Raw genomic sequence first — 13,464 nt, forward strand, 5'->3', positions numbered from 1 at the left:
AGCCTGTAATTCCACTTCCATTTCACTGTACTAGAGAAATGTTCACATGGGGCCTGAAAAGGCATGTTGTAGGATATTGCAGGGTTTTTGTTTTGTTCTGTTTTTGTATCAGAAATAAGTGGTATTGGCAGTAAAATGAACAAGTAGATCATTGCATATCCATCCTACCACAAAAGAATGAGAAGACAATATGCTCTGGAGCTCATTACAGATGAGGATACTGTGGCTATCTTTTGTTTGATTTTTAAACGTCTCTGTAGTATTCCACAGAATGGGTATATTCTACTTTATCTAACTGCGTCCTTATTGATGGATATATGTGTAGGTAACTGCATAGAAGTGCACAAACATCAAATGTGAACAGTAGTTATTTCTGGGGAATGGAGTGAGTGAGAATTGACAAGGAGGAGTGGTTAAATAGGATTTTCATGTTTGATTATATTTGTACCTAGTTGAAATTTTTAAACAAGAATGTATTCATACTTTAATTGTGAACCTGAGTTTTTGACAATAGGACTCAGAAACTCAGATGAACCAATAAGCAAAAAAAAAATAACAAGCCTCCCTTTTTATCCTATCCCTCACTCCCCGTGAACTTTGCCTTGCCATTGTGTCAGATAAATAGACCGTCATCTCTAGCAACTGTCCTCACTTCCTGAAACTGCAGCAAGTATACTCATAGTATTCCCAACTACTCTGAAAATAGGATTTTTCACAATTCTTTTGAGTTAAGAAAGTCCCTATACAAAGGCATTAAGCCCTAGCTGGTTTGGTTCAGTGGATAGAGCATCAGCCTGCGGACTGAAGGGTCCGGGTTCCATTCCAGTCAAGGGCACATGCCCAGGTTTCGGGCTCGATCCCCAGTTGGGGGCGTGCAGGAGGCAGCCAATCAGATTCTCTCTCATTATTAATGTTTCTATGTCTCTCTCCCTCTCCCTTCCCCTCTGAAATAAAAAAAATATATATATTTTTAAAAGGCATTAAAATAATTATAAAATATAATTATAAACATAATTTAACATAACAATATAATATAATGTAAAAAATGAACTGTGAAGCGAAGTACCATAAATGGTCCCAGCTGCTCCCCAATCTCACACATTGGATTGATGGCTGCAATTTTATGGGTATTTTTACTTGAGAGATGATGCAAGAGATGTGGGAGATTATCGAATTCCTGTACAGTTAACTCTACCACAGATTATTTACTTTTTGGATTATTCCTAGCGCCTTTTAAATGCCAAAGGGATTTTCCCCAACTGTTAAACATTCTTCTGAGTCATCACTTTCAATTGGTAGGAGTTCAAGGAATGCAAATTCATTTTCTATTAGCCTAAACAAACACAATTAGAAAGGAAGCTTCCTTGAGGCAAAGAACACCTATCACAGCCAAATTTAAATTGCCTTTGACCATTGTCATCAGGGAAATGAGAAACCAAAGTAATTGTCTTTTTAGCCTCTAAAGAAAAATGTTTTATTGCTTTCTCTGATAGAGTTCATCATCATTTATAATCCTAATGTTCTTTTTTATGTTCATTTTAAATCACTCCAATTTGGGCCCGTTTTTTTGGTGGGCATCAATGAAAGTAGATGAGAAAATCTCAGCCATTCTCAATATATTTCCCATCCTTATCAATGTGCAAACATGGTAATTTTATGCTTTTTAATTTGTTTACACATATTTTCTTTTTACATTGATTAACCCACATACTTATTATTTTTAACTTCAGTATGCTAGTTTATTATAATATCTGCCATACAATGCGTCAGGCACTCTTAGGAATTTTATACATATACGAGTGGCCTGGTGCACAAAATTCGTGCAGGGTGGGTGGGGAGGGAGTCCCTCAGCCCGGCCTGCACCCTCTTGCAATGCGGGACCCCTCGGCGGATGTCCAACTGTCGGACATCCCTCTCGCAATCCAGGACCGCTGGCTCCTAACTGCTGGCTGGCCTGCCTGCCTGCCTGATCACCCCTAACTGCTCACCTGCCTGCCTGATTGCCCCTAACCACTCTGCCTGCCTACCTGATCGCTCCTAACCACTCTGCCTGTCTGCCTGATCGCCCCTAACTGCTCACCTGCCTGCCTCATAGCCCCTAACCACTCACCTGCCTGCCTGATCGCTCCTAACCACTCTGCCTGCCTGCCTGATTGCCCCAAGTGCTGGCTTGCCTGATCGCCTCTAACCACCTCTGCCTTGGCCCTCGCCACTGTGGCTGTATCTGGAAGGATGTCCAGAATGACATCCGGAAGGTCGTTCAGCTGTCCGGTGTAATTAGCACATTACGCTTTTATTATTATAGATTATTTTATTTACTCCTCACAACAACTCTACAATGTAGATATAATTATTCTTAATGTATAAATGAGGAAATTGAGGCTGAGGGAGGTTGTTAGTGGTGGAACTGGGATTTAGTAATTTATTTCTAATGAGTATTAGAAATAACAGAATATTGTAAGTGAGACTCCCAGTGGTCTCATTCTCAAACCCACCATCAACATAAAGCCACTCTTTCTTTTATCCATTTACAGGTTGCTTAGCTGATCCCCTACTGTTAGGCATTTTGGGTTATTTCTGATTTCTTGCAGTGATGATAATATCTCATGAAAATTGTTTTGTAACCATATTCATCCTGTGTCCTCATGAAGCTCAGTTTCTACAGAGCCACATTGCATTGCCTGAAAGTAATTTAAAGAAATAAATTCCAATTTTCATTTTGTCTCTCTCAGATAAAAATCACAGAGGATCCAGTTCAGAACTCCAGATCTCCTGCCTTTATTCCTCAGTTCTCTTACACTCTAAAACTGCTATCAAGGCAATGACAGTCTAAACCCTCAAACTCCCTGCAAGCCAGAACTCCAAAGCGCTTCTGTCTCCTCCTACCTCCCCTTGTTCATTTTATAGATCAATGCATACTCCTGGGCCTGGTTCTTACCCTGACCCTCGACATTCTTTTCTGGCTTCTCTCTATTCATTCCAATAATCCATCCCAGAAGGAAAGAAGTTAGAGATATGGATTGTGCAGAAACAGGGATAGGACAAACCAGGAAACACTTACACATGGATACATTTTACTCACTTATTTGTGAGTTACAGTTTTTGGTGTTTTTATTCATTTTAGAGTTTTTTTCCCTCTTGAATTATAGTCTTCCAAGTGAGATTTGTGAGTCATTGAATAGATCTATGATAGTGAATAGTTGTAATCAAGAAGTATCCCTACTAATTTAAAAAAATACATTGTAGCACTGGCCTGTGATCTCAGTGGTTAGAGCATCGGCCCATGTAGGTTCAATTCCCAGTCAAGGGCACGTACCTGGGTTGCAGGTTCTATCCCTAGTCTGGGTGCGTGTAGGAGGCAACCAATGTGTCTCTTTCACATCTCTCCTCTCTCTCTCTCTCTCTCTCTCTCTCTCTCTCTTCCTCTCCCCTCCCTCCCACTCTCTCTAAATAAAAATCAATGGAAAAAATATCCTCAGATGAGGATGAACAACAACAAAAATACATTGTATGACTATAATAAAGTTGCCTATAAGGCTTGTACCAAATACATTTTTGCTTTATACTAGTATGCCTTGTTAGGTAGTGAGTATATAACTAAAGTTCATTATAAAATTCTGATTACTTTATAATAGCTGTAGTATCTATATGTGAAATGAAATAGCATACAAAATACAAGTAGCCCCAAATTTCCCTATTTTCTCTAATGGGCAAAAGAAGTAAAGATTTAAACTCTGGAAAAGTGGCTCATTCAGCAGGTAGGTGATCCCATAGGGCCTTTCTTTGGGTTTTAGCCAACCCTCACATTCTTATCTTAGATCAGCCACTGATCTGGGGACTGATTTAGGCTTATCTCTGGGGGAACTTGTGAAGTAACCAAAGTTTGGTGTGCCCCAGATTACTTTGGCATCTACTTCTTGTCTGTGGAATTCTTTTTACCCAGGTCCTCCTATCGCTATTTCCTCTCCCATCACATCAATTATTTACACGTTAGTGGGACTTTGACCCAATAGACCCCCTTCTCAGGGATATTTGCACGTAATACCTTATTTCCAACTGCGAATGCAAAGGTTTGTTTCTGGTCTTTGAGTTTGGCTCTTACGAGCTAATAATACACGACTCTTTGGGAGGAGCGGGGCTGCCCAGGCACCTTCTCTCCGTGCTGTATGTTATAAATACGTTTTCTCAGTTGACGAATATGGCCAGCTCCCAACTTACTGTCCTAATTAACTGCAAATCCTGAGGTCAGTTGTACTCTGTACACACTCAGAGCTTGCACAGGTTCACACATATAAATGTGAGAAAGGGCATGTAGGTGGCAAAATATGGAATTTACTAATTAGGGAAAGAAATGCGTGCCATTCATTAGGAATAAATTACTAGACTCATTTTCCATGCCATTTTTATTGTTTCTTCATAATGAATCTCTGGAATCAGATTAAACCCGGAAGTTTTTCTTTTCTTTTCTTTTTTTTCCTCCAGTTTGACAAATGGACAGACTCTCAAAGGAGAAGAATCCTGACAGGCCTGTTAGAACGCTGCTCCCTGTCACAGCAAAAGTTCTGCTGTCGAAAGCTCCAGGAAAAAATTCCAGCAGAAGCTCTGGATTTCACTACCAAGCTTCCAAGGGTGTTGTCCTTACACATCTTTTCTTTCCTGGACCCCCGAAGCCTTTGTCGTTGCGCACAGGTAAAGACAAAGAAGCAGTGTGGGGCGTTTTGTAAGGACAGCCTGGAAACTCTGGAACGTGAGAGGGGGAAAAAGCACATGTGGCAGGTTCTCAGCTGACGTCATTTTGTTTGACTTAGTTTCGTTACAATGTTGATGAGCATCTGTAGGAACTTAACTCTTGTTTACATCAGCCTATGTAAAACTGGTTTTGTTCCATGTCATTTCACTTCAAGTTGCAGAATCTACCGGTGACATTAAGTGAGGGCTTACTATGCACAAAACCAACAAATGGGGTGGTCAGTATGTTTAGTCTGTATAGTTTGGATTCACCCCTGTCTCAGACACTTTGTGTCTCACTCTCTATTTGGTGCTCAAAATGGAAAAAAAAAAAAAAAAGATATTATTAATGTCCACACACAAAAAAAATAGTGAGGTGGTGAGACAAACACCCAAAGAAGAAATGCTTCATCAGCAGAATCGTCTTACATTGCACAGCTACAATAAAATCCTAAATGTACAGTGCAGGCCATTCATAAAGAGAAAGGCTCAAAATAAGGTGCTAATGAAATATACAAAAAAAATATGAGACTAAAAAAGTTCAGAGTGAGCAAATGTGCTCACGGATTTGGAAAAGGAGCTGACCATTATTTTCTTACAAGTAATTCCATGGTGTATTAAAGTGTAGTTAAATTACTTAAGATTATAAAACAGGTAGTGATCTTGTTGAGTCTTCTCATAGAGGCTAGTAACACCAGACATTACCTGTTAGCATGCATTCACACATGTGCAAAATGTTAACTTTCATTTTTAAAATTGAGAAAATGAACTCAGTAAGAAAGATGAATTACTTAATGAAGGAGCTGGAAAAGTTAGGTAGCTATCTGAAAAGAATTTCTAGTAGGATAAAAGATTGATATGAAATCAAAGAAAACACAGGAAAGGAGGACTTTGTGAGTATTCTATAATACCCAGAAACCATAGACCAGGTGTCCTCAAACTACGGCCCGTGGGCCACATGCGGCCCGCTGAGGACATTTATCCGGCCCGCCGGGTGCCGCTGCCTGTCCTGCTTAGCAGCCGACTTGTCCCGGGCCCGCAGTGCGCATAGGAATTTGTTCATAGCTTTTTTTTTAAAACTATAGTCCGGCCCTCCAACGGTCTGAGGGACAGTGAACTGGCCCCCTGTTTAAAAAGTTTGAGGACCCCTGCCTAGATGAAAACATGTAATTTAAATTCTTGCTTTACTCATTATATATAGTATTTACTACATGTTCTTTTATAAGCAAGAATAAAGAAAGCAAGATTTTAAATTGTGACTATAAAAATTAAAATTTTCTGTATAAAAAAGAACATTATAAATAAATCCAAACAGTAAATAGGGAAAATACATATTGCCAATGAAGGGCTAATTTTCTTATATTTTAAAGAACGCCTATTAATCTATAGTAAGAAGAAAAGACCACTTGGCTGGTGTGGCTCAGTGGGTTAGAGACGACCTAAGGGCCAGGAGGTCATGGTTCCATTCCTGGTCAGGGCATATGCCAGGGTTGTGGGCTCGATCCCCAGTAGAGGGCATACAGGAGGCAGCTGATTGATGATTGTCTCTCATCATTGATGTTTCTCTCTCTCTCTCCCTCTCCCTTCTTCTCTAAAATCAATAAAATTATATATATATATATATTTTAAATAAAATTATATTTTAAAAAAGAAAGAAAAATAGACCAACAACCCAGCAGAAAACATGAGCAAAGGGAATGAACCAGTAGTTCACAGAAAGAAATGCAGATGTTTCTAAAATATGTAAGCTGCTTAGTCTCACTATGTCATGCCATCTTTCATGATACAGATTGATAAGTTTTTAAAATAATATTCTATTTTATTATAGAGGTTTTGAGGAGACAAAAGCACTTTCATATATTATTGATAGATAAATTGGTACAACCACCATGGAGAACAATTTGGGATCAATTGCAATTTTTTTAAAAAAAAAAATTTTATTGATTTTTTACAGAGAGGAAGGGAGAGAGATAGAGAGCTAGAAACATCGATGAGAGAGAAACATCGATCAGCTGCCTCCTGCACACCTCCTACTGGGGATGTGCCCGAAACCAAGGTACATGCCCTCGACTGGAATCGAACCCGGGACCCTTCAGTCGGCAGACTGATGCTCCATCCACTGAGCCAAACCGGTTTCGGCTAGGATCAATTGCAATTTTTAATAACGATTCCCTTTGACCCAGCAGTTCCACTTCTTGGAATTTATCTGATGGGTATACTTCAACCTATGCAAAATTACGTCTATGTAAGAATATTGCAGCATTGTTTCAATAGCAAAAGTTTAGAAATAATGGAAATGTCCACCATTAGGAGACTTGTTAAATAAATCGCAACAATCTCCAAAATATATCATCAGTGAAAAATGCAAAGGTGAAGAATTGTCCTACCATTTTGGGAAGATAAAAGAACACATACAGAGAGATCCAAGATGGCGGCGTAGGTAAACACCTAAACTGCTGCCTCGCACAACAATTTCAAAACTACAACTAAAAGACAAAACGTCTATCACCCAGAACCACGGGAAAGCTGGCTGAGTGGAAGTTCTACAACTAGAAGGAAAGAGCAAACAGCATTGAGGGGTGCACAAGCGCTGAAAAGCTGAGGTACGGAGGCGCGCAAATCGGGCTGGCGATGGGTGACTGGGAGCGCTGCTGTTTTCAACCAGAAGGGAGATAAGCTCCCGATTACTCCGAACTCGTTTCTGGGGAGACGCGTGGGACCCAAACTCCTACGGGGAGAAGCTGGACTGTCTGCCGTGGGGTCGGAAAGTGAGGGAGGCTTGCTTGCAGGGCTGCGCGCAGGAACAATTGTTTATTGTGCTGGGGCGCGGGACGCGGGGACATGGTCGGAGACACAGAGCCGCAGAGCCGGCTTACTGGCAGCCATTGCTGTTTGCCAAGCCCTAGCCTAGTCATGCCCTGAGACCCCGCCCTGCACAATCTACAAACCCACCCAAGCTCCAAGCAGCGGCTTTAGCATATGAATGGCCTGCCCTATCGCAGCTTAACCTAGCAAACTTGCAGCCCAGGTCAGACAGCTCCAAAACCTCCAAACCCCAAGCAAAGAGGAGAAAACTGTAGTTCTTTCTGTAGCTCCTGCTGGGTGGCCTCAGACAGTAGCTGACCTGCACCCCATTGGAGATCCAGAAGCCAGTGTACCTAGTGGTCAGTGTGAGACACCAGATTTCAACGCCTCACACCCATAAGTGATACATTCAAGAGGCAGACTCAGTGAGCACCAAAGCCCCACTGAAACAAGTCCTGCACCATAAGCGTGTCTCCAGCGCAGCAGTTCTTCCATTATAGACACAGCGGGTCCTCACAGCCAATTGGCCTGGAGGTCAATTCCTCCCTGTGTACCAACAGCAATCAAGGCTTAACTACACCAAGACTTTGCACTCAGCCCACAAAGGGGTTGTACCAAAGGCATCCACCTCAGGTGATTGGGGAGGCTGAGCTACTGGCCCCTATAGGTCACCTACCACACAAAGCCACTCCATCAACATAAGGAAGCAGCAAAGAAACATGTCACAAAAGAGAGAAATGGAGGAAAGCAAACTAATGGACGACATAGAGTTCAGAACCACATTTATAAGGTTACTCAAGAATCTTCTAAAAACCGCCGAGAAACTTGATAAGACATCCGAGGAGCTTAGTGAGACCTTCAAGGACCTTAATGAGAATGCCAAAAAAATGGAAAAGGACCAGTCAGAAATTAAGCATACACTGTCTGAAATAAAGAATATACAGAAACTCAACTGTAGATCAACGTACCCCAAGAATCAAACCAAAGATCTGAAATATGAGGAAACAAAAAACACCCAACCAGAAAAACAAAAAGAAAAAATCCAAAAATATGAAGATAGTGTAAGGAGCCTCTGGGACAACTTTAAGTGTACCAACATCCGAATTTTTGGGGTGCCAGAAGAAGAGAAAGAGCAAAATATTGAAAACCTATTAGAAGAAATAATGACAGAAAACTTTCCCTACCTGGTGAAAGAAATAGACTTACAAGTTCAGGAAGCACACAGAACCCCATACAAGAGGAATCCAAAGAGGACCACACCAAGACACATCATAATTAAAATGCCAAGGGCAAAAGACAAAGAGAGAATCTTGAAAGCAGCAAGAGAAAAACGGTTAGTTACCTACAAGGGAGCACCCATACGACTGTCAGCTGATTTCTCAGCAGAAACTATGCAGGCCAGAAGGGAGTGGCAAGAAATATTCAAAGTGATGAACAGCAAGAACCTACACCCAAGATTACTCTACCCAGCAAAGCTATCATTCAGAGTTGAAGGTCAGATAAAGAGCTTCACAGACAAGAAAAAGCTAAAGGAGTTCATCACCACCAAACCAGGATTACATGAAATGCTGAAAGGTGTTCTTTAAGAAGAGGAAGAAGAAGAAAAAGGTAAAGATAAAAATTATGAACAACAAAATGACATCAAATACATACCTACCAACAAGTGAATCTAAAAATCAAGTGAATAAAAAATCTGAAGAACAGAATGGACTGGTGAATATAATAGAATCAGGGACATAGAAAGGGAGTGGACTGACAATTCTCAGGGGGGAGGGGGTGTGAGGGGTGCGGGAAGAGACTGGACAAAAATCTTACACCTATGGATGAAGACAGTGGCGGGGGGTAAGGGCATGGGGTGGGGTGGGGAATCAGGTGGAGGGGAGCTAGGGGGAAAAAAGAGGAACACCTGTAATAATCTGAACAATAAAGATTTATTTAAAAAAAAAAAGAACACATACATATCCTATCTAATAAAAGAGTAATATGCAAATTGATTGTCACTCCAACACACAAGATGGCTGCCCCCATGTGGACACAAGATGGCCCACAAAATGGCTGGCAGGGGAGGGCAGTTGTGGGCGATCAGGCCTGCAGGGGAGGACAGTTAGGGGGAACCCAGCCTGCAGGGGAGGGCAGTTGGGGGGGACCCAGGCCTGCAGGGGAGGGCAGTTGGGGGGGACCAGGCCAGCAGGGGAGGGCAGTTGTGGGGGACCAGGCCTGCTGGGGAGGGCAGTTAGGGGTGACTGGGCCAGTAGGGGAGGGCAATTGGGGGAGACCAGGCCTAAACGGGCAGTCGAACATCCCTCGAGGGGTCCCAGATTGGAGAGGGTGCAGGCTGGGCTGAGGGACATACCTCTCCCCCCCTGCACGAGTTTTGTGCACCGGGCCTCTAGTTTGTTAATATAGACCTAGAATACTTCTGAAATGACACACAAGAAGCTGGTTGCAGTGGTTACATCCAGGGAGGAAAATGAGGGACTAGAGAGAGACTTCCTTTTTACTGTGTGCCTCTTTGTACCTTTGGATTTAGTATTAATGTACATTATTCTAAAAACGAAACAGTTTTTAAAAAGAGTATATCATTCTAAATGTCCAGTAATATGACAGTATTATATAGCCATATGATAAATTATTATGCAGCTATTAGAAAACATGATTTGGAAGAACAGAGATATTTGTGGTATATAAAATGAAGAAAGCATGATTTTAAATTGTATATAGAGTTTCCCAATTTTGTTTCTTATATGCCTGAAAAAAAAAAAGACTGAAAGGAAAAGAGCTCTACCAGGTTGTTAATAATGTCCAACTTTAATTGATGGGGTTTTGTACGTTGTTTTTCTTTAAACTTCTCAGAAGTTGCCAAGATTTCTACATGAGAATGTTATCATTCTAAGGAAACATTATTTGAAATAGCTATTCTTATAATCTATGGGCACCACATGTCAATCTATCAAGATTTCAGAATTATATTTATTCCCAGTACTGACTGTGAGGAAGACACAGATCATTATTCTTCATCTAGGTTTAAAGGAAACAATACATTCATTGCACTAAAATGAGCTTTGAGCTGTTTAAAAAGGTATATGGGGGCAGTCTTTTATAGTTTTGAAAGCTCCTATCTACCCTTCAATTCTCATTTCTCTACCTTAAAAAAAAACAAACAAATACCTTATCTACCCTGGGGGGAAAGCCTAGCTTAAATATCCAAGTCTAAATAAGATCTAAGGAAAAGGAGGAAGAATGACAATTCAGAAATTTTTCTCCCTCTCCCCTCCCTCCAAAACCTCATCTCTCCATTGAATTCTGAGTTAGTTAACCATATAGGGATTAAGGTTGGTGTTTCATTCTGGGTTGGACAAAGTAGATCCGATTTCTGTTTCTGCCTGAGAGGTACTATCAGATCCTCTAACCTTTTTCCTTCTTCCAGCCCTGAACTCTTATTTCTTCTAATTGTGCCTCCTCTCTCCTGTTCATAACATAAAACAGTGCTACATATAGTAGGAACTCAGTAAGTGGTGGATGGAAGGAGGGAGGAAGAGAGGTGATAGACAAGTAGATGTATGGATAGCAAGACCCATTATAGAGTATTCTGTTTATTTCTTTATTTGGTGTACAAAATTATTAATCAGTTATTCTTTAAAAAGAGGATAGTTTTCCAAGGAGGAAATTTGGATTTGAATGTTAGTAGTCATCTTTGCAGTTCTTACAGCTAAGACACAGATGTCTAGTCTCATGTGGGACACACCATATAGTATTGGTATTTGTGTTCTGTTTATAAAATTGATATTTAATTCAATCATAACAATGAAGGGAAAACATACCATGTGCAGACCTGAGTTTCTATAACTCTCATATAACTTTCACATGAAGTTCAGGAACCTTGATGAAATTCCGAAGTCTAACTGAGCCTCAGTTTCTTCATTTGCAATATGAGAGTAATAATTATATTTACTTTCATAGGTCGCTATGAAGATAGTTAATAGGTGCTCAATAAGTATATGTTTACTCAGATCCTAAGCCTGAATTAGAATTTAAAGAAAATTGTTCTGCCCAGGAAGGAAGCACTTGAGGTAGGAGGTAACTGTTTAAGCTGTGAATTGGAGGAAAAGATAAAAATGTTATCTAGGGTCCAAGGTGACAGTTTAAAACCTAGAAGTGAACATGTAAACTGAGTAGGTCCTTTTTTTTTCTTCAATTGTTGTTTTTCCAGGTGAGCTGGCACTGGAAGAACTTAACTGAGCTGGATCAGCTCTGGATGCTCAAATGTTTGCGGTTTAACTGGTACATCAGTTTTTCTCCAACTCCCTTTGAGCAGGGTATATGGAAGAAGCACTACATTCAAATGGTGAAGGAGTTTCATGTTACCAGACCTAAGGTAAGTTTGGGGCAAAAAAAAGCAACAAAGTTACAAACATCAGTTATTTAGGAAGTCTAGAACTAAGACTAAATGATCACACTTGAACTTGGAGGAGGGAGTTGGTTCAAAGGAAGAATACTATGACTTCAGAATTCTCTTCTGAGACCTGACAGCCCCTGCCAAGATATCTATGACCACTGAGAGCCCTCATCTGACCCTCCCAAACCACCGTTCCACTCAGGAAGTTAGGACTGTGGAGCTCCTCATTCTGTCCAGGTCTTGGATTTCCATATCCCTGCCTCACTAACCTTCCCGGCCTCCCCACAACAGTTCTGACACTGGGATTCTGTGGGTAATGTGCAGTATTTGTTATATATGGATCAGCAAATTCCACTTTACTAATTCAAATATTCTATGATTCTTTGTGGTGAGCTGAAGTATATTTTTGTAACATTTATAAGGAAAAGTTTTCCAATAAATCTGTAATTACAGGTTATAATGAACATATTAAAGTTCTTTTTAAGCTAGAAACTACCAGTGTAAAGCATTTACATATCCTAATATATAAAGAGCCAAGGTCCGTCACGACCTAAACGTCCAGATGGACAACTGAACACCAGGCTAGGGTCCCAGCCAGCATGGCGGAAGTCAGTCCTGGGTCCCGGCCGGCGCAGTGGGAGTCAGTCCTGGGTCCCGGCCGGCGCAGTGGGAGTCAGCCCTGGGTCCCGGCCGGCGCAGTGGGAGTCAGCCCTGGGTCCCGGTGGCCCGCGGCAGGAGTCAGTCCTGGGTCCCGGTGGCCTGCGGCAGGAGTCAGTCCTGGGTCCCGGCGGCCTGCGGCAGGAGTCAGCCCTGGGTCCCGGCCGGTGCAGTGGGAGTCAGTCCTGGGTCCTGGCCGGCGCAGTGGGAGTCAGTCCTGGGTCCCGGTGGCCCGCGGTAGGAGTCAGCCCTGGGTCCCGGCGGCCTGCGGCAGGAGTCAGCCCTGGGTCCCGGCCGGTGCAGTGGGAGTCAGTCCTGGGTCCCGACCGGCGCAGTGGGAGTCAGTCCTGGGTCCCGGTGGCCCGCGGTAGGAGTCAGCCCTGGGTCCTGGTGGCCCATGGCAGGAGTCAGTCCTGGGTCCCAGCCGGCGCAGTGGGAGTCAGTCCTGGGTCCCGGCCGGCGCAGTGGGAGTCAGTCCTGGGTCCCGGCCGGTGCAGTGGGAGTCAGTCCTGGGTCCCGGTGGCCTGCGGCAGGAGTCAGTCCTGGGTCCCAGCGGCCCATGGCAGGAGTCAGTCCTGGGTCCCAGCTGGCGCAGTGGGAGTCAGTCCTGGGTCCCGGCCGGCGCAGTGGGAGTCAGCCCTGGGTCCCGGCCGGCGCAGTGGGAGTCAGTCCTGGGTCCCGGTGGCCTGCGGCAGGAGTCAGTCCTGGGTCCCAGCGGCCCATGGCAGGAGTCAGTCCTGGGTCCCAGCCGGCGCAGTGGGAGTCAGTCCTGGGTCCCGGCCGGCGCAGTGGGAGTCAGCCCTGGGTCCCGGCCGGTGCAGTGGGAGTCAGTCCTGGGTCCCGGCCGGCGCATTGGGAGTCAGCCCTGGGTCCCAGCC

General features: G+C 43.0%; 1 protein-coding gene across 8 annotated transcripts in view; it reads left to right on the top strand.

Annotated features, from left to right (window-relative positions):
- FBXO16 (F-box protein 16) overlaps window positions 1-13,464 on the top strand; it is a gene marked incomplete at its 5' end in the record, with an annotated part of 62,749 nt that overhangs the window by 20,318 nt on the left and 28,967 nt on the right. For 7 of the 8 annotated variants that reach the window (XM_080673370.1, XM_080673364.1, XM_080673367.1 and 4 more), the window contains 2 exons: window positions 4,483-4,689; window positions 11,744-11,908. In XM_080673370.1, coding sequence (XP_080529496.1) covers window positions 4,483-4,689; window positions 11,744-11,908 — 372 coding nt within the window. The remainder of the gene's footprint in view (window positions 1-4,482; window positions 4,690-11,743; window positions 11,909-13,464) is intronic. The other variant, XM_080673371.1, reaches the window with a different exon arrangement.

The sequence above is a fragment of the Plecotus auritus genome (assembly GCF_963455305.1).
Source record: "Plecotus auritus genome assembly, chromosome: 6".
NCBI lineage: Eukaryota > Metazoa > Chordata > Mammalia > Chiroptera > Vespertilionidae > Plecotus > Plecotus auritus.